Source organism: Accipiter gentilis, chromosome 10 (assembly GCF_929443795.1).
Source record: "Accipiter gentilis chromosome 10, bAccGen1.1, whole genome shotgun sequence".
Classification (NCBI taxonomy): Eukaryota; Metazoa; Chordata; class Aves; order Accipitriformes; family Accipitridae; genus Astur; species Astur gentilis.
The window spans coordinates 31,075,942-31,097,493 of NC_064889.1; the positions used below are offsets into that span (position 1 = coordinate 31,075,942).

The window sequence follows — 21,552 nt, forward strand, 5'->3', positions numbered from 1 at the left end:
CTTGTTGTGACTTTGGCAGAAAATGGCACTATCAAAGATTTATTCAAAAAATCTTACAACTTCTTAAGGTAGAGACATAGAAAGAGCAGAGGAAGAGCTGGTAATGTGCTTTCTCCCTTTGTTCTGCATGTGAGATTTCTGTTAAAACGTTCTGGCTGTAGAAGAGGATTGCCTTGTTTGCTTTTACTGCCTTTGGTGCTTTTCACTGGGAACAGTGTGGAGATGCTGACAAGTGGGCTAGAGAAGTTGTTTAGTTTTGTAAAGTTTTGAGTGTTCCTGTCACTGTATTTGAATCACACTTTGCGGTGACTCCCAACAGTGCATTTTTTTGCTGGTCCAGCAGAGCTTGTATCTTACAGAAATTTTTCTGTGGCACTTCCAGTTCTTTTACTCAGTCCTTTATGCTGCTGGTGATACATTAAGCTGGCAACTTTAGAATCTAGTGAACATCCTTTCTCTTAAGTTGTGTGTTCCTTAGACTCCTAGCTACTTCACTGGTGCTTTTTTTGTGGGTTTTTTTTTTTTTTTTCCTTCCTCATCACCCTGACGCCAAAATAGATTTCAGTAACTGCTTTTAGGGAAGGTGGTCATGTACTCTTTTCAGGGAGTTCTGTTCTGCCTTTCCCCAACTCTGGCCTGTGCATTTTGATATTATCCAGTGACTCTGTAAATGTACAAGGACTGCTGCTGGCAAATTCTGGGAGGGATTAATTTGTTACTTATATTGTTGACTGGGTGCTGTACTTGTATATTTATTACCATAGCAGAGCTCTGTTTAGTGTATCTGATTGGAGCCAGGTACACCCTAAGCAGTTTGAGTGATAGAATAGTTGCTGTGTTTATGAAAATGAATGCTTACATTCTCCAGCATAAATAACTATTTTCTCTGTAGCTATAGTACACCAGAGCTCTCCCAACAGTTTTTGAAATATGGGGGACATGGAGGAAAAAGTATGATGAATGAGTTGGCCAGGATCAAGAAGGGAGGGGAAGCTCCTGCCTGAGGTTCCTGCTTTTTCTGGGTCATATGAGAAGTGCCTAAGGGAACACTATGGCTCTTGCTGTACCAGATCCAAGGTAGCCAGAATTTCTGGGCTCATTCATTGCTTTCTTGATAGCACTTTCTAAACTGAAATGTGGCTTACCTTGTCATGTGATTTAAACCTGAAATATGTGTGTTTGTCCTTAAGTGTTTTACCAATAGACTATGTAGGCTGTGTCTGGAATAGCAGGGAAGGGAAAGAAAAACTTGTGGTCATGATATTGATAAATGTTGAAATGGCCAGGTTAGTGGAAAGCAGGCTGTAAGGAAGAGTTTTTATAGGCTAAAAAGGGACTTTATACTATTTTTGAAAACGGCCATGTGCTGTATTTGGCATACACTGGACACAGAATGAGCTGAAGTACACAGATTTATGTGTTCAGATACATGTTTTATAGGATTCTAGGGAACACTTTGATCTCTAAAAAGTCATGCCTTTGATCCTACTGCAAGGTAAACATTTGATTCCCATGTATAGTGTTTAATTTGCTGTCGCAAAGAGGGACATGACATACCTTGTGGAGTTTGAAGCAGAGGTCATTGTTTCCACTGATAAGTTTGTCAACCTGTTTGTCTCCTGCAGTGGGGTAAATGCAGTGATGTGGTACAGAGGGCAACCAAGATTATTGCAAAGCACCGTGCAAAACATAGCTCCTGCAGCACAAAGTTACCTTTGCCTTTGGCACCAAACTTGTAAACAGATCTTTTTTACACGTTCTTACTCCAGCTACAAGCTAAGATCACCTTGTCATTAGTTACGATAGTGCAATGCAGTGTTTTCTAGTGAGATCAGTGTTCTGCACGTAGATTCCCTTCCACTCCCTACATAAAGTATAAAAGAATTTATGCTTAATGTGGCTTTCTTAAACTTATTTTGAACTGCAGCTGCTTAAATACAACAAAGTGAGAAGTCCTGGTTGTTATTCACATACCTTGAGAAACAGTCTTCCCTTGCATATTTTCCACTTTCTTTTCTAGGTTATAGTGCCCATGTATTTGACTTGACTGATGCCACATTGTTAGAAAATAGGTATTAAACACTGTCTTTGTGTAGAAATGATATCTCTGTGCTGGCTCTACTAGGAATTTCATGGACTTTCTGTAGCTCTTGAGCAGTATGGTAGATGTTGGAGCAAGAAAAAGCATTTAGGCACTCAGAAGGTATTCTTCTTTCTCTTTCGAGTTCATGTCCAGCAAATCTTTGCCATATGGGTTATTCATTTAAACATCAGTGGAAATCTGCAGTTTATTCATGATTAAGCCTTTTCTTTAGGTTTTTTTTTCTTGTTGTTTCTCTATAATTGGGTTATTTTTTTTGCACTGCATTACAGGGCAATAAATGTTGTGCATATTTGTAGGCACAGTTTTTCCAGTTTAATAGTTTGTATTAAATATAAACTGCTTGGGCATTTGTTGGAGATGTATCAGATGACACTTTGTGTATCACGATAGTATTTCATGCTTAATTTAAAAGCGTCCACAGGTTGTGAGAAAATAGGGAGGCAGAAGAGGCCTGTCACTCTTTGCTCCATCGTATACGTTATGTAGGTTTCTGTTGTACCTCTTAAATTCAAGCCTGAACTTTGGGAGTACCCAATTTACAGCAATGTAGATTACATGTATTTTTTTGTGATGTGTGTACACCAGGGAAGAAAAAAAAAATCCAGTCTTGAATATTTCCATTCTGTCCCTACCATTTCCCTCTAGAAGGGTCATCCTGTGAAGGGCCTGTCGTATCGGCAAAGCTTGCTGGAAAGAGATCTTGTTTCCAGTGACCAGTACATAACTTTGGGTTACTTTGTTTTTTTCATGTTAGATTTGGAGTTCATTGAAATTAATAAATGACTTCCTCCTGACTTCAGCATGTCCTGGATTAGGCTCTAAAAAAATAATTTGATTGTTCCCCAGCTCTCACAAATATGTTTGAGAGCACTGAAGGCAAACTAGAAGATTAAGCGTCCTCTCCCCTGAGACTTAACTTTTTTATGACTTTGCAGACTGCACATCAAGCAAAGTTACTTTTCGCTTTGTTATTTTCAACTTTTTGTTATGGGCAAGTTAACCCCTCTTACTCATTGAGCTCTGATGTGAATAGTTGGTATTCTTTTGCCCGTTGACCTCTTTCCTGAAGGCAGGCTGTTGCTCTAAACTTGCTCCCTGGACATGTGATATCATGTTGTGTCTGTATTATGTGTTAGCACAGCTCTAAGTGCAAAGGGTAGATACCTGTTTTTTGAAGCATAGTCCAAGATCTATGGCAATCATTGGGGGGTTTTGATAGTTTACCATTTGTTTTGTTGAGTGGCAAATTATTTATGTGCATAAAATTCATGTTAGTCTGCTACATATGCCGTGATTTTCTTGATTAAGTTTGAGTGATGCTTTGATAAGGTAGGATGACAGCTCATAGGGAAGCAAAGGCAGGAGCACATAAGTCAACTAAAGAAATGCAAGGTTCACACTTCTTGTCACCTCATGCACTTGAAGAAGCTACTGTGATTAAAAGAAATACTTGAAGCCAATAGCACACAGGGAAATAAGAGGCCAGCAGTATGCTTACACACCCAAAAACCAGCTACCTGGGTCAGCTGACAGCAGCTCCTTCCACAAGAGCAGGATAGCACTTAAAGTCATGCTTTTAGACCTGTCACCTCAACTGCTTCATTATTCTCTCTTCCTATTCACTACTTGCCCTGCCCACTTGATTTATAAACAGGAAAAAACAAACTTATTCTCTGAAAAAATGCTTATTTTCTCTTTGCAGCATACTTAAACTGTTGAGTTTATTTTCCTTTCCTTTTGGTAACCCATTGGCCAGTTCAAACCAGGTAGACTTTTGGTTGCATTTTTTTGTCTATCTGGAAGAGTCGAGTAGAGCTTTGCTTTCTGCTTGGTTTGCAAAACGTGCAGTCTTGCCCAAAGCCATGGCACATAAGTCTCAAAGAGGAGTGAAGCTTTAATGGACCCTTATAAACACCAGGCAGCAAATCTTAACAGAAAGCTTTTAAAAGTGGAAAAGGAATCAGCCTGAAAGAGGAAGCTGTACTGCTTAGAGCAATACAACTACTAGAGATTTAAAGTTATGTCAAGACTATGGCCTAACTACTTCAGAGTAGATATATTCCAGCTGGCTGATGCAAGTGGCCAGCCGGTGTCAGAGCCAGGGAATATGCTGCTTTAGTATTTGTGGGTTAGGCTAATAATTCTTGTGTTGGGTTGTTCAAAGTGCCAGCTGCCTTCAATTCATGAAGTGAAATGAGTAATTACATTTAATGTTTTTGGGGAAACATAAGGAAGTCTCTGCTGTAGTCCTATTTCTTGGAAAGGAAAGAGACAAAGATCAGGCTCCCACAGGCATGATAGGAAGGACCTGTTGATCCTTTCCTGACGTCAGTTTTACCAGCTCTACCACTATGTAGCTCTCAACTTGAAACCTCAGTTCATGCAGCCATGTAAATACCTGAAAATCTCAGCTCTAACTTCATTTAATGGTTTTGATATTTCACATGTAAACTAGCTTGAATTTAATTGAGCTTGAATTGACTCCTAAAGCTTAGGCCCTTAAAAATGTAAAGTGAGACAGGTTAAAAATCAGATCTGTATGTGTTTTTTTTATTTTTATTTTTGGTGAGGGACAAGATGTGAACAGAATGAATATTTAGGATTTTTTTAGTACTTGTGGAAATGGTTTTTAAGAGGTGACATTCGCAGCCTAACACTGTAGGTCTGGTTTTAGTTCTGTCACTTCTTTTTGTCACTGTTTAAGTTCCCTAGAGAAATACTTGGGAAAAACTTTTCTTGAAAATTATGCTGAAGTTTAGTACTACCCAGTGGAGAAATGTCTGATGCCGAAAAGATGCAAAACTACTAATTTAATTCCATGCAGAACTTCAGAGGTGTGTTTACTCAGAATACCTTGTTTGCATGCTGCTTTTGAAGCACTTGGGAAGGAAGACTAATACAATAGCTAAGAATGTGTTAAAGTTGGGAGAAAACAATATAAAGCTTTTGAGAAGCATAGAGGATTACATCTTAAAACCCCAACGTTTTCATTTCATCTCATTGTGTTATTGCATTCTTTGCTGGTTTTTAAATTTCCTCAAAGTTAAATACTAGCTGTATGTGTTTATTGGTGAGAAGTTCCAGTGGTATTCTTCATTAATCACAAATCTCTTCTCTAAAAGTGCCATTGACTGAACTAAGGCTGGCTATTCTAGGTGACCCTGTTCTAGCCCTGTATGCAGCAATACCTATCCTGAAGGATGGATGCTGCTATATAAGCAGGTCTGTATAGTAAAGCATGTGTGATTATTAGTCTTCTGTTTTCGTAATCATAAAAATAAAAATCCTGTTCTTTTCTTCTTGTCTCCCAAGAAACACAGGGATAGCAAAGGTAGAAATAGTTGGGAAAGACATCTTGCATTCATTTTTAAGGAAAATGTAGTTATGATACCAGTACATATGTTGACTGAGAACCCTGAGTTATATGGTGCCAGATGCGTCATCGGTTAATTTAAAATTAGTGTAAAAATAGCTGAAGGTGCTCCAGGAGCAACCCTTTATTGAAGATACAACTTTCTAGTTATATTCTTTGGATTAAAAATATATATGTGAAAGACTTTAATCTTTTCAGTAGTTAATAAACAGTGAGATATGCGTGGAATTTTTCAGGAAAACAGACTGTTTACACAGAGAAATTTTAAAACCTAGGCCACGGGGGACAAATAGTTTCTTTTTCTTGATATTCTGAGAATTAAAAGAAAAACCAAACCCAAAGCCAACAAACACCAACCCAAAACACCGCAGGGGGAGGTCTCTTTTTTTTGGTATAGTAAATCTCCTTTATTTCAGGCAAAATAAGAGGGAAAGTATGGGTATATGTTTCCCATGATTTATTAGCTAAGGAAGAAGCTTAGCTCTGAAGAAGCAGTAACAGTAAATGAAGGAGAATACAGGAAAAGCAGGAGAGAGGTGTGTCACTTAGCATGCTGCATTGTATTGTGGTGTGTTCTTTGCAGTGATGTGAGACAGAGAATTCAACAGAAGATTGCTCAGGCGTTTGGCATCAACTCTGCTTCCATGTACCTGACTAAGCCAACGTTCTTCTCGAGAATAAACAACACTGAAGCCAAGACAACACATGATGAATACTGGCACCCACATGTTGACAAGGTAAGTAGGAGTCTGAGATAGGATGCAAATGTTTCCTGTTATTATGAGATCACTTTAAAGTAATTTTGCATTAAACAATCAGTCAAATGTGTTTGAAAACTGATGCTTGTAAAAATCCTTCGGGGGATGAACCTAATGGAAGGATAAGTGAGTTTAGGAACTTAGGCTGGTACATTCTTTTTATTTTATTTTCTCTACTTTAGTTCTGCTAGAATTAATGAATTGTGTGAATGACTACTCAGGAATCTCCTTTGTCAGAAACGTTGATTAAATTGACCTGCACCTACAAAGTGTTTCAGTTTCATCAAACCTGTGTTCCCAGTTAGGGTATCACTTTCAGCCAGGTCTAGCAGGAGCTCTTTCTAAGTGGTTAGTCAGTCACTATTGTTAGTTGATCTGAGCCTTTTGATAAATGCTTAACATCTATATTTCAGTTGTACCTGAATTGAGGCTTTTTTACTGCATGTTCTTCAATGGGGATATGGTACCCTCTTTTAATAATTTGATGTTTTGTTGGGTTTGGAATGGAAGTATTGTGACTTTCTTTTAACTGCCTAGCCTTCTTTCTATCTGCGGGCTTGTAGCTTAAGACTTTGCATTTCTCAATGGACTTAAATGATTTGGGATTGGTATTGAGTTTATTTCTCAATTTAATAGAGTTCAAAGGTTCTGTGCAGCACAACAGAATACAAATTAACAATGGAAGAATCAAATGGCAAAAAAAACCCACAAAAAACAACCCCAAAAAACCCCCAAGCCAAAACCCAACCCCCAAAAAACAGAATATCCACATTTTATGTGTTCAGGATTTACAAGTTAGAGTTATGGATCACTCAAGATGGAACCAAATAAAACTTGTCCCATCAAAATCTAAGTTACATCTCAGTGCTAGAGTCTGTATTTGTGTAGTTTACCTTGAAGTCTATGAACTGAAGCATGTAAGATGAAAAATCAAACAGAGAAATATTCCTTGCCTTGAAAATATTTCCTGGGAAAAGTCAGTCTGAGGGAAGTAAAATGTCTGTTGTTGCTCACAACATTAGTGTAAGCTCCTGTGCCCTTTCTTGTCATGTAGGCAGAAGCAGCTTAAATTTAGAAAACATGGTGACAGTGATGATACCTGATACAGCCACTGTTCCAAAGAAGAAAGTAATGCAGGGTGGAATTTGCTGTCACTGACATAACAAAGACAAGACCAGCTTTTGGATTCTTTTTGTTTAAAAAGCTGTCATGTAAACATTGAATAGGAGTAGACCTAGGACCAGAGGTGGTAGGGAAGATTTTGAGATGCAGATTATTTTGACTAGTGCTAGTAGGAGCTGGTTGTAGGAAGTAAATTGTGCTGTTGGGGTTCCTAAGAATTCCATCACTTGTTGCGTTCATTTCCAAGGGACACCAAATAAACTAGTGATTTTGGTTGTGTGAAGTGCAATAAATTCATAGCTTCCTCATAGTTCTTCCACACTTTCAGAGAATTGAATTTGACTGCCACAAGGGAAGAGAAAATGGTAAATTTCAATAGCTGATGGCTACTTTCTCCATTTCTTTCAGCCCAAAAAAGTGTATTTTAGAATTTTAGACTCTGATTTATTACTATAATGAGATTTGCGGCTGCACAAGCATTAGGCTTGCCAATATTCTCTTTACTCTTTTCAGCATGTGTTTTGTATTGGTAAATGAATAAGGTGGTTGGATAACCTTACAATTAAGTATTTCTACCTAAATATCTACTATAATATACAAGTTATTTTGTCGTTTAGAAGCAGATCTGTGATGAGAATTTGTTTCCTTCGTAGAAGCTGCTTCTCTGTTATGGCATCCTGACAGTGCCTGTACATGATGGACAGCAGGCTAGATGTTTTGCTGGTTTTATCCATCTGTTTTGTCCACGTTTTGTTTGTTATCTCACAAGCTGTCTGTTCAGGGAGCAGATACACCAACTGACAGGCCATGGCTTTTTCTAACTGCCCCCAGCTTCAAAAACCAAAACAAACACAAAATGTGGTCTCTTAAATTTGCTATGCATAACCTAAACCATAAGAGTTTCTATACTGGATAATTGGGTAGTCTGATTTATGACAGTAGTGAAGAGATAATTATCCCAGTTGGAGCAGTTACTAAACACCTTGTTCATAATCCTGTAGAATTTGCACCACCCCCACCCCCCCAAAAAAGTATACCTGCTGTAAAATATGAAAATATCACTTATGCTAAATTTCAGGGTATTTTCTGAGGGAAGTATTGTCTAGGTAACGCTAGGAGTGAGAACTGTAGCTTGTGCTGTTTATTTCAATTACTTCTTGAGCTCATGACTTGGAGGTCCATTTCTCGCTCTTTGGTCTTCACGTGGAGCAAATGCTGTTGCCAGTGCAGAGGGTGTTGAAGAGAGAGGGCCAAGCCACTATGGGCTGGGGTCGTTCTTGTGGAAACTCCCCCAGCTTAGTAGTTCATCCCTTCTCTAGGATAAAGGACTTCAGCTATTGCCAGCTAATACAGTTACTTCTGCAGTTTAACGATAGCAGTTTGCATTGCCTGGTTGAAAATTCCGAGTTTGAACCAGGCTAATGATGCCTTAAATAGGGTCTGATGGAGATACATCCTCGATCCTGTTCACTTCATGTCCATCATGAAAGTCCAGATTGCATCATCATGTATCACTGCTACTGGACACTGTCCGCTTTCACTTCTGGTACGTCATTTCACTTGAATTGGCACCAGAGTATTAATTTGAATCTTTTCCTTGCTGCACAAACAAGCCTCTAATTCCTCTCTCCTCTCTAACTTCTGTTTGTGTGTCAAAAGGTCTGGTATTATTTTCCCCTAAAGTGCAATTGGAACAGACCTATCTGGATGTAGTGTTCACGTATGTGTTTGCCAGATCATGGCTTACAGAAAATGTTACAGTATGTGTAGAATATAAGTTTGCATGTAACTTTAGCCTACTCTAGGTGTACATTATGTATATCTGTATCTATATCATTATGTGTTTAGAAGGAGGTAAAAAATAAGTATTTATAGCTGATCAGGCTATGCAGGAAACTGAACTCAAATAGAAGGTCAGTAGGTCAGAAAATATTTCAGAGAAGGCTAAATAGGGTAGACAAGTTGCGTAGCTTCACAGGTTGTCTTCAGGGCAGTCGGCCTGCCTTGTATTTTAATTTCTCTAACAAACTAAGTTTCACCTACCACTTCAGACTGCAGTTGAAAGCAAGGAAGAAAAAAAAATGCATTGCTGTTGATCAGAGGCAGGAAATACTTCCCAGATAAGAGCAGTAGTATGCTTATGTAGACTCCAAAACAAGTGTGAATACTAAGTAGTTGAAGAAAGATCAATGAAATCCAGCATGTTAAATATTTTGCCATTTTGTTGGATGCTTTTGTGTTGTATCATTATTTATACTTTCCCCTTGGAAAAGAACAAATCACTTTATGTATTTCTGCATAATAACTAAAAGGTGAAGGTTTCTCCTAGAAGACTTAAGGATTTTTTTCCCTGCCTGTTTCCAAAAGAAGGTTAAAAATAAGCCTTTGAAAAACGAATCTCTGACACTGTTGGTTCAAGGATGTAGGCTTCTTGGAGCACACAAATACCCCTCTTGCATTTTTTCCCTATATTGCTGAGTCTATTGCAATTATATCTCTCAATCTGAATATCCTTGTCTTGGAAGATTTTAACTGCATAATGGAATAGCGCAGATCTTTTGTGTCTGTATAATGCTTTGGTTTTTTCCCTAAAATTTACTTGGTTTTAGTTATACAGGAATGGAAACCCTGAAATCACCCAAATGACTCATTTAATCTTGTTGAATTTATAAGCAGCTAAATCAAATAAAGAGAGTGTTGGCTTAAGATGTGGAGCTTCATCTTGGATGGAATTTGTTTGGAACTGAGCCTTTCAAATGTCTGATTTATAATGGAATTGCTGTTGCACACTCAACTTTGATAGCAGTATAGTTCTCTAATGGAAGTGATGCAGGACTTGAAGATTTCTGCAGTCCCCTGCCTGGGCAAGGATCGTGTCATCCTTCACAGAATTGTCAGGTTCCACCATAAGATCAGTTTTGGTTTATCTTCCTTGAATTTTTTCTATCAGAGCTATTCCAGGACTTAAGTGCAAATTTTCTTAAATTTTTTAAATTAGCCTAAACTTGTTCATGATCAGTTTATAGCTATTTTCTTTCCCTCCTCCCAGTTCCACCTCTTCCCATCCCCATGTATTTATAGGTAGTAATCATATCCCTTTTCAGTCTGTCTTTCTCTAAGTTGAACCCAAGAACTTTCTCTAAGCTTGAAGCCAAACCTTCAAGTCTCCTTACCTGCGATATGCTCTCCATCTCCCTAACCCTTCTAGCAGCCCCCTTTTCTCTGGCTGTTGAATCTATCACTGATAGCAGCTGCTCTCTGTTCTAGTAGACTTTTAACTCCCCCCCCACCCCCAGTCAGACATTTAATGAAATACATCAAAAGATCTTACTTCTGCCTTAGGACAGCATTGTCTTTGAAATGCGAGGAAGTTTATTCTTTGCGTCTGCTCAAACCTGCTACCTCCGCTCACCTACAGCCCCTTGTAATTCAGTGACATGCTATTTGGTGTCTTACATGTCAACTAAATAGATACTACCAATATATAGAACATTGGAAGTAGCTATCAAGGCTATTTTTGTGATTATGTGCACAAAGAGATAAGTAGGGGCTTACAGGAAAAAAGCAGTTGTGACTCCTAATTTCTGCAAGATATCATGCTAGACCTATGCTTATTGGAAAGTGAATACATGTTTGTATTTTATTCTGCAATGGAAAGCAGAGGATGCTGTCATACATATCTTTCTTAGTAACTACAGGCCTGTTGCATATTCCTACAACTGTTGAGTTGCATATAAACATGTGTTCCTCAAAAACCCAAGGGTGCCACACTGCAAAATGTGTCTGGCTAATTCTGACAATTAGTTGTATTTATAATAGTCTTTAAAGAAGTATCATATAAAAATCATTATGAGCATCTACCATTAAATATTAGCTGTGTTTGACTTATTTGGGCAAAGGGTCCTCAAAAAGAGCATATTAACTGTATGAAGCATCAGGCTGAATGGAAATCCCTGCGTTTTTTCTATTGAATTGTTCATAAGGAGCTATAGAAACTTGTTTTACTGCAGTGTGCCTGTATGGCTTATCACCTGGTTTTAATGACAGCTTTTGTCATGTAGTTTGAACTTCTGGTTCAATTATTAACCTTTCTGGTATTGGAAATCATTACCAGGGTAAAAAAGACATTTGATATACATGTGGGAGTTCTAGCATTTTAAGTAACTTGAGTATAATTTAGTGCCTCCTTTCTGTAGTGTTGCATTTCTCAGGCATGGTAGCCCTCTGAGAGTTAGTAATGAACAAGAACAGGAACAGAGAAGCTGTTTTCCATTGCATATTTGGTTCCCCAGATTAGTAATCTATAGAAATCAGATGTGTTTGGTTAGGCTAAAATGGTTTGAAATCAGCTCTTAGAAGTTCAAAATTGGTAAATCCACCTTGGAGAGGATGGGGAGTGCACTGATGGAACAAAGATTGCCACACCGCTGAAGGGTTCATAAAAACAATTTTCATGCATTAGACTTGCAAGTATGAGTTGAACAAACTTCTTTACTATGCTAATGCCTTCGCTGGCTGGAAGACTTCCTTAAATTGAGTGGGAGTTCTATCACAAAATCAATGAAGGTGAAAATAGCTTTGCAAAGCTGATTGTGTGAGGAGGGCTGCAGAATGGCTGTTTTGAGGTGCAGCAGTACCACATGCTCATTAATTCCCATTTATTGCCTTGTATTGCTATGAAGGTCTGGGTAAACATGGGGAGAAGGTAATCACGAAAACATTTCTTTCTATGAAGGTTTGGGTAAACATGGGGAGAAGGTGATTATGAAAACATTTCTTTCATTCTTGTGATTTGGACTGTGTAGTGCAGCATATCACCAGACTTGGCTTTTTTCCTTTAAGCCCTTATGGTCGAAATAATAAAATAAGTAAGAATGAAAATGTCTTCCTATTCCATCTGCTGCTATGTTCTCTTTAGTCATTGCCCTTACAGAATAATATGTACAACTGCTGTTGAGCCAAAATTTAACTGGCTCTAATGAATGTAACTTAAAACAAAATTGAAAATATTTAGAAAGCTTCTAAGTTTGGAAGTAGCACCTACCTCTAACAGTCACCAGGTCAGTCAAAACACTCTGCAAATACAGTACTACTGTGCTGCACATGTCAGTGTTTGACAGTGTAATGCAGAACTTGATTGAGTTGAAATACTGTAAAGAAATTGGAGAATACAACCATTGATTTTAAGTATATTCTTAATTGTTGGTGACATGCAGATATGAAAAAGAAATACTTTCAGAATCAGCTAAACTCAGTGTTAAATATTTAGATAGCTTCACTCAGAGCATTAATACATAGTGTTTCTTCTCTCCATCTTCATTGTACATATTGAGCAAAAATAATACTTTAGAAGGAAGGAAAATCACCTTGTTATACTTAAAAATAGGGTGTTTGGTCTGTAGGCTGAGAAGAAGCAGAGACTTTGAAAGTCACATTTGAAGGTTTTTAAACAAAACCCATATGGAAAAGAGTGGAAGTTCCTCCAACAAATGCGTGTTTACTTGAAAGGTCTGATTCACTGTTACCATGAAGCTCTTGCATGGTAGCTGGTGAAAAGAGTAAAAGGTAAGGTTTCTGGAAACCTATAACCATGATTAGATAATGACGGAATTAATTAGTCAAAGGCTGTTCTTGGGTCTCAGTAAGGGTATGGTGAAATTTTATCTTGAAATAGTATAAATAGATCTGAGCCTTTCTATATTTTTGATACAATGCAGAAGTGTAACTTCTGACACTGTGTTGTTTTTTGCTAGCAGTTTAGTATGCTTAGGATGATAGAAATTACTAAGAGCACTTCTTTAGCAATGGAAACTGTAATAATAGAAATAATAAGCATAACAAGCTAGTCTTGTATATAGTGTGTGTGTAAACAGAATAGACTAATAAACATATATAATTTCTATAAAAGAACATTCTCAGCTTTCAGAGACCCCTTTATGAAATACATGAAAACTGGAAAAACCCACCAGATCCATCTGCGTAATTATTTGTGCTCTGCGGAGATGGGAGTAGAATTTGGTAATGTTTGGTAATGTTGTCTTACTCCTAGGTGACTTATGGCTCTTTTGACTACACTTCACTGCTCTATCTCTCTGATTACACTGAAGATTTTGGTGGTGGACGGTTTGTGTTTATGGATGCAGGTTCCAACAAGACAATAGAGCCCCGAGCAGGTAAGAGTCTTGGTTTGCCTGCGCTGAGGCAGGCAAAATTGTGCCATTTATTAACTGGGTGGACTGGCAGATATAGTGGGACTTTGTCAGCAGTAACTGTGGAATAATGTAGCATTTTGTCTTCAGATTGATTTACTTTAAAAAGTAAAGATTAAAAAAGGTTAAAATGTGGGCACAGTTTGAAATACCTGGAGTTAAGCCTTACAAAGCTGTAGGGCTTAGAACTGCAATCCAGTTATGACAGCTTAGCAGGTCACTATGCGTCAAGATTAAAGATAACTAGTGACTACAGCAAATGTGAAATAAAGCAATTTATTTTAGACTGTCTGGCCTGAAATTCCATTGTTGTTCAAGGAGGGGCTTAATACGCTATAATTGCTGTGAGCTGGGCGTGAAGATGATTGATTACCACAGCTCTACTAACCTGCAGTAACGTGATGAACCATGGTAACTTGGTTATAAGCCCATACGTGCTTTCAGTAGATCTGACAGGGATGAACGTTCTGATGGCTGTGAGTTACAACTAAAAAAAAAAAAAAAAAAAAAAAGCTTTTTCCTTTAAGGGCTGGCTTAAGATTTTTCTATTAAGTCGATTATTTGTAATTAGAATTATTTTGGGGCAGGAAGAAAGAGCTCAGCCTCAACTCATCTGTCTGGCGGGTGAGTACTGACCTTACAGCAGTGTAACCTTTTTATAATGCAAGACCAGTCACACTTTTGCAGAAAAAAAAATCAAGGGCAACTTTATATTCCTACTGGGTTCTGCCTTTTTTTTCAAGATAGAAAAGATGGAAATTTAGTCATTTAAAAACAGCCTCAGTAATTGTCTCCTGACAGGCATTACCCCAAGCAGAACTGACTTCTGACTGTTGCTGCCTGCAAATGGGGATGGGTGTGGGGGTTTTTTGACTTATGGATCCTAGCAATCCATTCGCCAGCAGTAATGCTGGTTCAGATAAACTCTGAGATTATCTGCATTCTGGGTTTGGTGTCACGAATTGTATGTTTGATTATTTTGGCTTTTGTGGTTGGAAATAAACCCTAAACTGAAAGTACCATCTCTTGTAAAAGATGCTACCAGTATTTGGAAAGGGAACTCATTAAACTGCTTCATTTCCAGATGCCGTTCTAAGATGAACATGTTTTTATAGCTGTAGAAATCATAGTTGAATTCTAGATAGCTAGGAAGACAGCTGTCTCCTTGCACAGTACAGGGGCACTCAGTCTGATTGCTGTATGCAATGTGCTCCTGACTTAATTTCAAGAAGTCTTGCAACTGTGAAATTGCTTCCATTCAGCCCCATCGGGTTAATTTTCAGGCTCTGCTGCAAGGTGTTTGCTCTTTATGTCATTCTTGGGGAGGAAGGGAGAAAGATTTATTTTTTTTTTAAAGAAAATTTTTTTTTTTAAACAGCACCTGGTTTTGGCTATTCCCTTTAACAGGTTGTTATGTTGACAGTATGTGTGCCACAGAACTGGTTAAACACACCTGTTAAACCGAAACAATGCAAAGCTTATAGGGAATGGCCTTTTTTTTTAAAGATCAAATGTGCTACATGTACATAACAGAAAATAAAGTTTAATGCCGGTTACACCTTTCTAACACACTCCTCTGTCTAAACACAGTTGTCAGGGTTCCCGTGGTTGTGTCACTACCTATGGTGCAATCTAAATAACTACTAGCATCCTGTGAGAAAAGGAGAAAAGCTTTAGAGGTGAAGCACAATGTGAAGGCAATTGCACTTACTTTTCCTTTTACTGATAAAAGGTGGCTTGAGAGAATGTGAGCGAGGGAATGACCCCAGGGTATTTTGTGTTGCTGGTACAAGTTGATGTATATTTCATGTTCAGAATGTTCCTTTGCAGTGTTTCTTCTCTCCTTCCCTCTCTGTTTTGTTTGGTTTTTGGTTTGTTTGTTTTATGCTTCTTTTGATCCTTTGTGCTTCTCTTGTCACTCCAACCCAACTTTTAAAACCTTGTGTTGATAAGCTTTTATGCTTCTTATTGAGGAGATTCAGGCTTTTTTAGACATGACTGTCATAATTGCTGGTTCAGTTTTAGTGCATGACAGCTAATTTACCTTCTCTGTGTTGCTAATGCCATTTCAGTTCTAAAACCTGGCACTTCTTGTTGTCTCAAAGTTGGTCTGTGTTTTGGGAACCTGGTACTGTGTGCCAAAATGAGCACTTTCCTTTTTCTGTGAGCAGTAATTTGTTAAAGTGTCAGGCTTTACAGTAGGGAACAGAAAGGCATTGTTACTGATGCAGCAGAGCAGAAAAGCAGTAATTGGAAATAGAAAAAAAGACAATTAAAAATAAAACATTGTGGGATTTCCTGTGTTTGGGAGCGCTGTCTGGGCAATCCCCACTGCTGCTTCAAACCCTTTCGCAGCATTTGCCATTTAAGGATGAGCCTTAGCTAGACAGGGACAGGGAAAACTCTTTTGTTAGAAGTGGAGCCTAAATTTAAAACACTTAGCACTTCTCTACCACTGATGGATTGTATAAGAAGTCTGTAAGTCCTGATTCTCACATATTTGAATGAAAGACTCTCAATATAATTTGTAGCATGATCTATGACATTGCCGAGTTCAATTATTAACAAACACGTCTAGCTTTAAGAAGGAATTATAACTTATTAACCTAGAAACTCTTGAGGGTTTTTTTCTTCTTTTTAATGGACATGAACAAGTCACCACTGTGATGTCAATTCACATGCACAGACCTTTGGCTAATTCATAACCAAATGTGGCATTAAGGAACACATCTTTCTTGTGCCCTGATGGGCTTCAGAAGTATATACGTGTCTTTTGACTTAAGTCAGGACCTCTGTCTGCTGCAAGAAACTCGCTGTACCATGAGTAAGAGAATCCTTGGAGCCAAGTGAAATCCTACTTTGAAAGGAAAACTTTTTTTTTTGGACAAAGAAACAGTTTTAAAGTAGTATCTGTTGCTTTTAAGTGGCTACATTAATTCTATTTCCAGAATTAAGGTATTAGCATTTTGTTTTTACTATTTGCACCAGGGGTAGGTCTGTTCGAGAGATGAAATGAAATAAAGCAAGTTAGAATGAGGTTCCTCAAAACGAAGCCCACAGCTCTTTCAATATTAACTTTTGTTTGCTGGCCTGAGACCTGTTTTAGTAGTCTTCAATAGATACAGGAGGACTAAGATTAAATGGCAGACATCAGGCATTCCTTTTTTAATGATAAAATTGGTATGCTTTCTGCTGCTACTAAATTTATCAGTGTAAACCATATTTAGAACTTCATAGTTTTGGAGAGTCTTGTGTGAATTTGGAGACTGGTAATATTAGAAGGTCACAGACTTCACTTCATGGTAAAGTGTAGATGAAACCCTGCAGTTGGAATAAAATATCTGTACCAGTTGTGTGTTCCTTATTTGCATGTATATTTCTTGGTTTTAAGGTCAGCTTTGCTACACTTATTTTCTACTCATAAAGAAGTTTGTTCTTTATACAAGTTGTTTATTATATAAGGGTAGAGGAAAAGATCGCAATCACTTCTTCTGTGTGTGGAAGAAAATCTATGGTGCAACACGAATTCTGTGCATTGGAGAGTGAAATGTGACTCTTCCTTGAATATCAAACTTAGCATATTTTCATAGCTGTCAGAAGTGTGTGTTTCTGAAAGTGTAAAAATATTTGAGATGAAGGTATGAGCTATTTGGGAACTTGTGAAGCTGGATTATTCTTCATTTAGAGTGGAAAAAAGCATATACTCAGAGCCTGAGCAATTAGTTTTTCTGCTCAGGTAAAGAAAAGCATACATTTAAGAATGCACATGGAGCTTTGTTATAGTGCAGGAATGGGCTTCAGGGTGTCTGTACATTTACTGAGGTAAGTGTAGCTTTACTGCAGTGGTTAGATATCACATGAATCTCAGATCCGGTAATCATGAGAATAAGTGCAGTTAAGTGGTGGGAATTTGTCATACCTTTATTTTATTGTGCTCTTTAAAAAATCAGTTTGGAGGAATTCACTACTAAAGGCTGAAGGAATGCAGCATAGTGACAGGACAATGATGAGAAAAGTAAGATTTCCAGATTCAGAAGTACTACAACAACATTAACACAAGGTGTGAAAACAGTGTTTAAAGGATGTATTTAGTAATCCATCTTGTACCATGGAATAGTGGCTTTATTTATTTTTTCCCCCCACTGAGTATAGGTAGTCTGATATTTCTCTACATTCAATCTGCATTATCCAGATTCAGTCTAGATCATGATAATCTTCTGGCATTCCTAGCTTTAGTTTTGCTCCAATAAGTAAAACTGGAGGACATCTTGATGTTAAATTGGTAACAACTGAAAGTTGAGAATGATTTAAAAATCCACAGAAGTAGCTGTCAGTCCGAAAGAAGAATAAATGGAGCAAGCATTAGCAGCTGCTGCAGTAATAACAAGCTATGCAAAGTTCATGGGTTGCAGGACAGCAATTATTACTGATTTGTAATACTAATCACAAATTGCACCTGGGACTAGTAAGATGATTGCAGAGAGAAATGGTAGAAAAAGGAGGATGTGTTGCAATTGTGACAAAAATTGGTAGAAAATAGCTCAATAGCCCCTCACTTCTTTGTAGAACTCTGGAGATTTTCTTTTGCTTTCTGTTTTGTTTTCATGGAAGGATAAGTTGATGATAGGTTTATGATGGCATTAGAAGAAATAATATTTTAATTGGGCCAATAAAGCAATAGGTACCTGGGAGGTGCAGGTCAGACCTTCAGTTAACATGGTGCTTATATGAATTATTTCATATAAAGTACACTGTCTTGTTGAGGGTATCTGTTACTGAGGATAGTAATGGTCACTTTACATTAGCTGGACCATGAAACAATTGTTGGGGGGATGGAAACTAAATAGATGCCTTATGTTACAGTGATCCACAGAGCTTTGTGAAGCACTGTCAATAGTGAGAATTGGCCTCTAAGGCTTTTTACCCTGGTATAAATTACTTGATTATAAATGAATACATGTAGCATGCACCTTATGTGCTTTCATTTCTTGCTGCACAGGACTTTGTTTTATGTAATGCATATGCAGGCCAATATTTCATGAATTTGATTTGATACTGCTAGACAAAGCTGCAGGCATAAAGAGGGAGCAGAGGGAAATCAGCTTCAACCAGTTACTTGATGAAATTCAGGTAATGTAACAGATAAAGGAAAACAAAATATTGAAGTAACTGCAGGTTCAGCTGTGCTACACTGTATAGTTCAGTTACTGATAGGAATTTCTTGGTTCCAAAGCTTTGTGGGTGTTAGTGTCACACACCATAGGTGCTATCATGAAGTCTTTTTGTTTAAAGGCCATTTTTTGACTAAAATAGCAGCAGAAGTTACCCTTGTGTTTATGCTTTAGTGATTTACTAAATGTAAGGATGAATTCCTTTATCAGAAGTCCAAAACCTAGAACTCGGGCATCCATGTGATTTGACCACAGCTCTACTAATCATGCCATGTTTAGCAAGGTTAAGTAAAGTGAAAGAGATGATCCAGAGGTATTTCATGTGATTTGAAATTGCAACACTTTGCTCTTAGAGGCTCCTCTTGGTGAGGACTTTTTGTAGGAGTCCAATTTAGAAACCTTCTGCAGCTGCCTGGGGTGCTTTAACATGGGACAACAGAGCAGACTTGGCAGTATTGGTTTGGTGAGGTTGAGTACTGGAAGGGAGAACTGGAAGGCAGAGCAGAGGTGATATCCCTGTCCCCTTGGCTGCAGGGAGAAGAAATGGAGCCAAAAGGCTTTGGTGAGACTCAGTACCTGTGATTTGGAGAGAGCACAGTTATCCAGTTTTCACTTCTAAATACTTCACTAGGTTGTCAAACCTTCAGACATAATGTACAGGGCGGAAACTCCTGTTATTTTGAGCAACCAACTGTGCTTATAGGAGAGAAGCAGGCAGGGATTCTGTCGAAGTCTAGAAATGTTCAGGTACTTTTAGTAGGAAATAATTTAAGTTCACTTATTTTCTTTAATAACTGTAACTTGGAAGCTTTCAGTCAAGGTGCTTCTGAATTTAAAATAGAAGCAGGTACTCGTAAAAGTATTGGTGATACTTCTACAAATTACGAGCTGGCTGTGGGAGAGTTTGCTATGAGAATCGGTGATTGTATTTATAACAGCAGGTAATTTCTCTGTCTAGTAAATAAATTTGGCACAAGTTTGTAACTAGGGTTCATCAGATACCTGTTGTGGTTGTGGGTTTTTTTGTTTTGGTTTGGGGTTGTGTTTTGGGTTTTTGGGTTGGGTTTTTTGGGGTTTTTTTGTTTGGTTTTTTTTGGGTGTTTTTTTTTTTTTTTTTTTTTTTTTTTTTTTTTTTTTTAAGGCCATAGGCTTTTTGTGCTTCTGTGCTTGGCATATATGTAGTGAAATTGTTCAGAGAAGCTAGTGCTCTCTCTTCACCCCAGATCAAGGCACTTACAGATGCTGTCATTCCATGTTACTTTTGTGCGGGTTTAGGTAAGGACTTACTTAAAGCTTTCCCTATTCAACATTTATTTATAAATAATTGAATAAATATATCTGTTAAATAAGTTTTATTGTGCAATTACAGAAAATATTACTATCAGGTTATTTGCCTAAGATAGGGTCGTTTTTCTTGGACACTTTACATGAGAATGAATTGGCAATTAATCCTAAACAGATGACAAGGGTGAGAATGCAATTGTGTTTGTGCTGTTTCCCCAGCAGTGCTTCTGTCTTGGTGTCATTCAGCAGATGAGATGCAGTTTTTCCTTCTTTCCCAAGTAACGTTTAGAGCTGATAAATGTTAAGCAGACAGTCAAAGCTGTCAGTGCATAAGATGAAGGATGTTGAATAGATCTGCGGTGCCAAATAAACTGTTCCTGCTTCCCTTTAATCAGGCAGATGAGTTGCTTCATTTCCTTCTGAGCAGTAGCTCAGTCTTTCCAGTGCCCCCAGCCAGCTGCCATGGACAGCGGATGGAGGTGAGACCTCTTACATTCCCATGGCCCTGCTTTGCATCCCTTCCCTGTCACTGGCACCAGGCAGGGGTAGCCCCTGCCTTTCCCAGGTGTCCAGCCACAGTTTAAGCAGACCAAGGAGGAGAGCGAGGGGACAGTTATCATTCCCTTACGTGCTTGCACGATCGAGTGTTGATTGAGACAACCTAACACATCATTTATGGTTTCTTCTTGATGTTCTCATGACCTAAGGAGTTTACAAGGAAATTTGGCAGTGAATTAAACTAGACGGGCTAGAAGCATGCTGCTAAGAAAGCAGAAGGGTTAGTTTCATGTGAAGGATGGGAGCATGAAGGGTCTTGGAATCCAGTGGCAAAGCAGGTATGCTGCAAATAGGAAGTGATTGCCAAAGTTGATATTAACGTGAATGGCCTCTTCCATGTGTGAGCAGAATAACTGAGATTGAAAGGGACCTCTGGAGGTCGTCTACTCCATGGCCCCTGCTCAAAAATCAAGCACAGGAGACATGGGGGTAGCAAAATACACGTGCCTGAGACATACTGGGGAAACATCAGTATCTGAATGCTGCACTCATATGTGCTAATGATATGACCCTGAGCAATGTGATAGAAGTTGGATATAAGTTAGAAGTTAGCCTTGATCTGAGAAAGGCAATTGGACCAGATGATCTCCCAAGGTCTCTTCCAACCTAACTTATGCAATTAATTTATAATATTAGAAGCATAACATTCTTGTATTATTTTTTCTTGCAAGCATTGTGGTATGTTAATATCTGTATGGTTCTCAAAGTCCTTTCATATATTCCATGCATCCTTTTATAACTTAATCTGCATGCTTTGCTACTTTGTCTTGTGCCAGAATAAAAACAATAGAGGATATTTTTTATAATACTTTTAAAACAGAATATGCGTTAACTCCAAAGTATTGTAATGGTGTTTACTAATTAATTTTCACAGTAACCTTGTTAGAATAGGTCAGTACTAGCTTAATTTTAGAGAAAAGGAAACGAATGAGAGAGTAAGTGGTTTTGTTGAAGTCAGTTACATGTCAAGGGC

The 21,552-nt window shown here is 38.1% G+C and overlaps 1 protein-coding gene across 4 annotated transcripts in view; it reads left to right on the top strand.

Annotated features, from left to right (window-relative positions):
• Positions 1-21,552, top strand: part of OGFOD3 (2-oxoglutarate and iron dependent oxygenase domain containing 3) — a 49,870-nt gene that overhangs the window by 18,945 nt on the left and 9,373 nt on the right. For 3 of the 4 annotated variants that reach the window (XM_049812711.1, XM_049812712.1, XM_049812713.1), the window contains 2 exons: positions 6,061-6,214; positions 13,407-13,530. In XM_049812711.1, the coding sequence (XP_049668668.1) occupies positions 6,061-6,214; positions 13,407-13,530 (278 nt within the window). Of the gene's footprint in view, positions 1-6,060; positions 6,215-13,406; positions 13,531-20,416; positions 20,501-21,552 lie in introns of all 4 variants that reach the window. The other variant, XR_007507518.1, reaches the window with a different exon arrangement.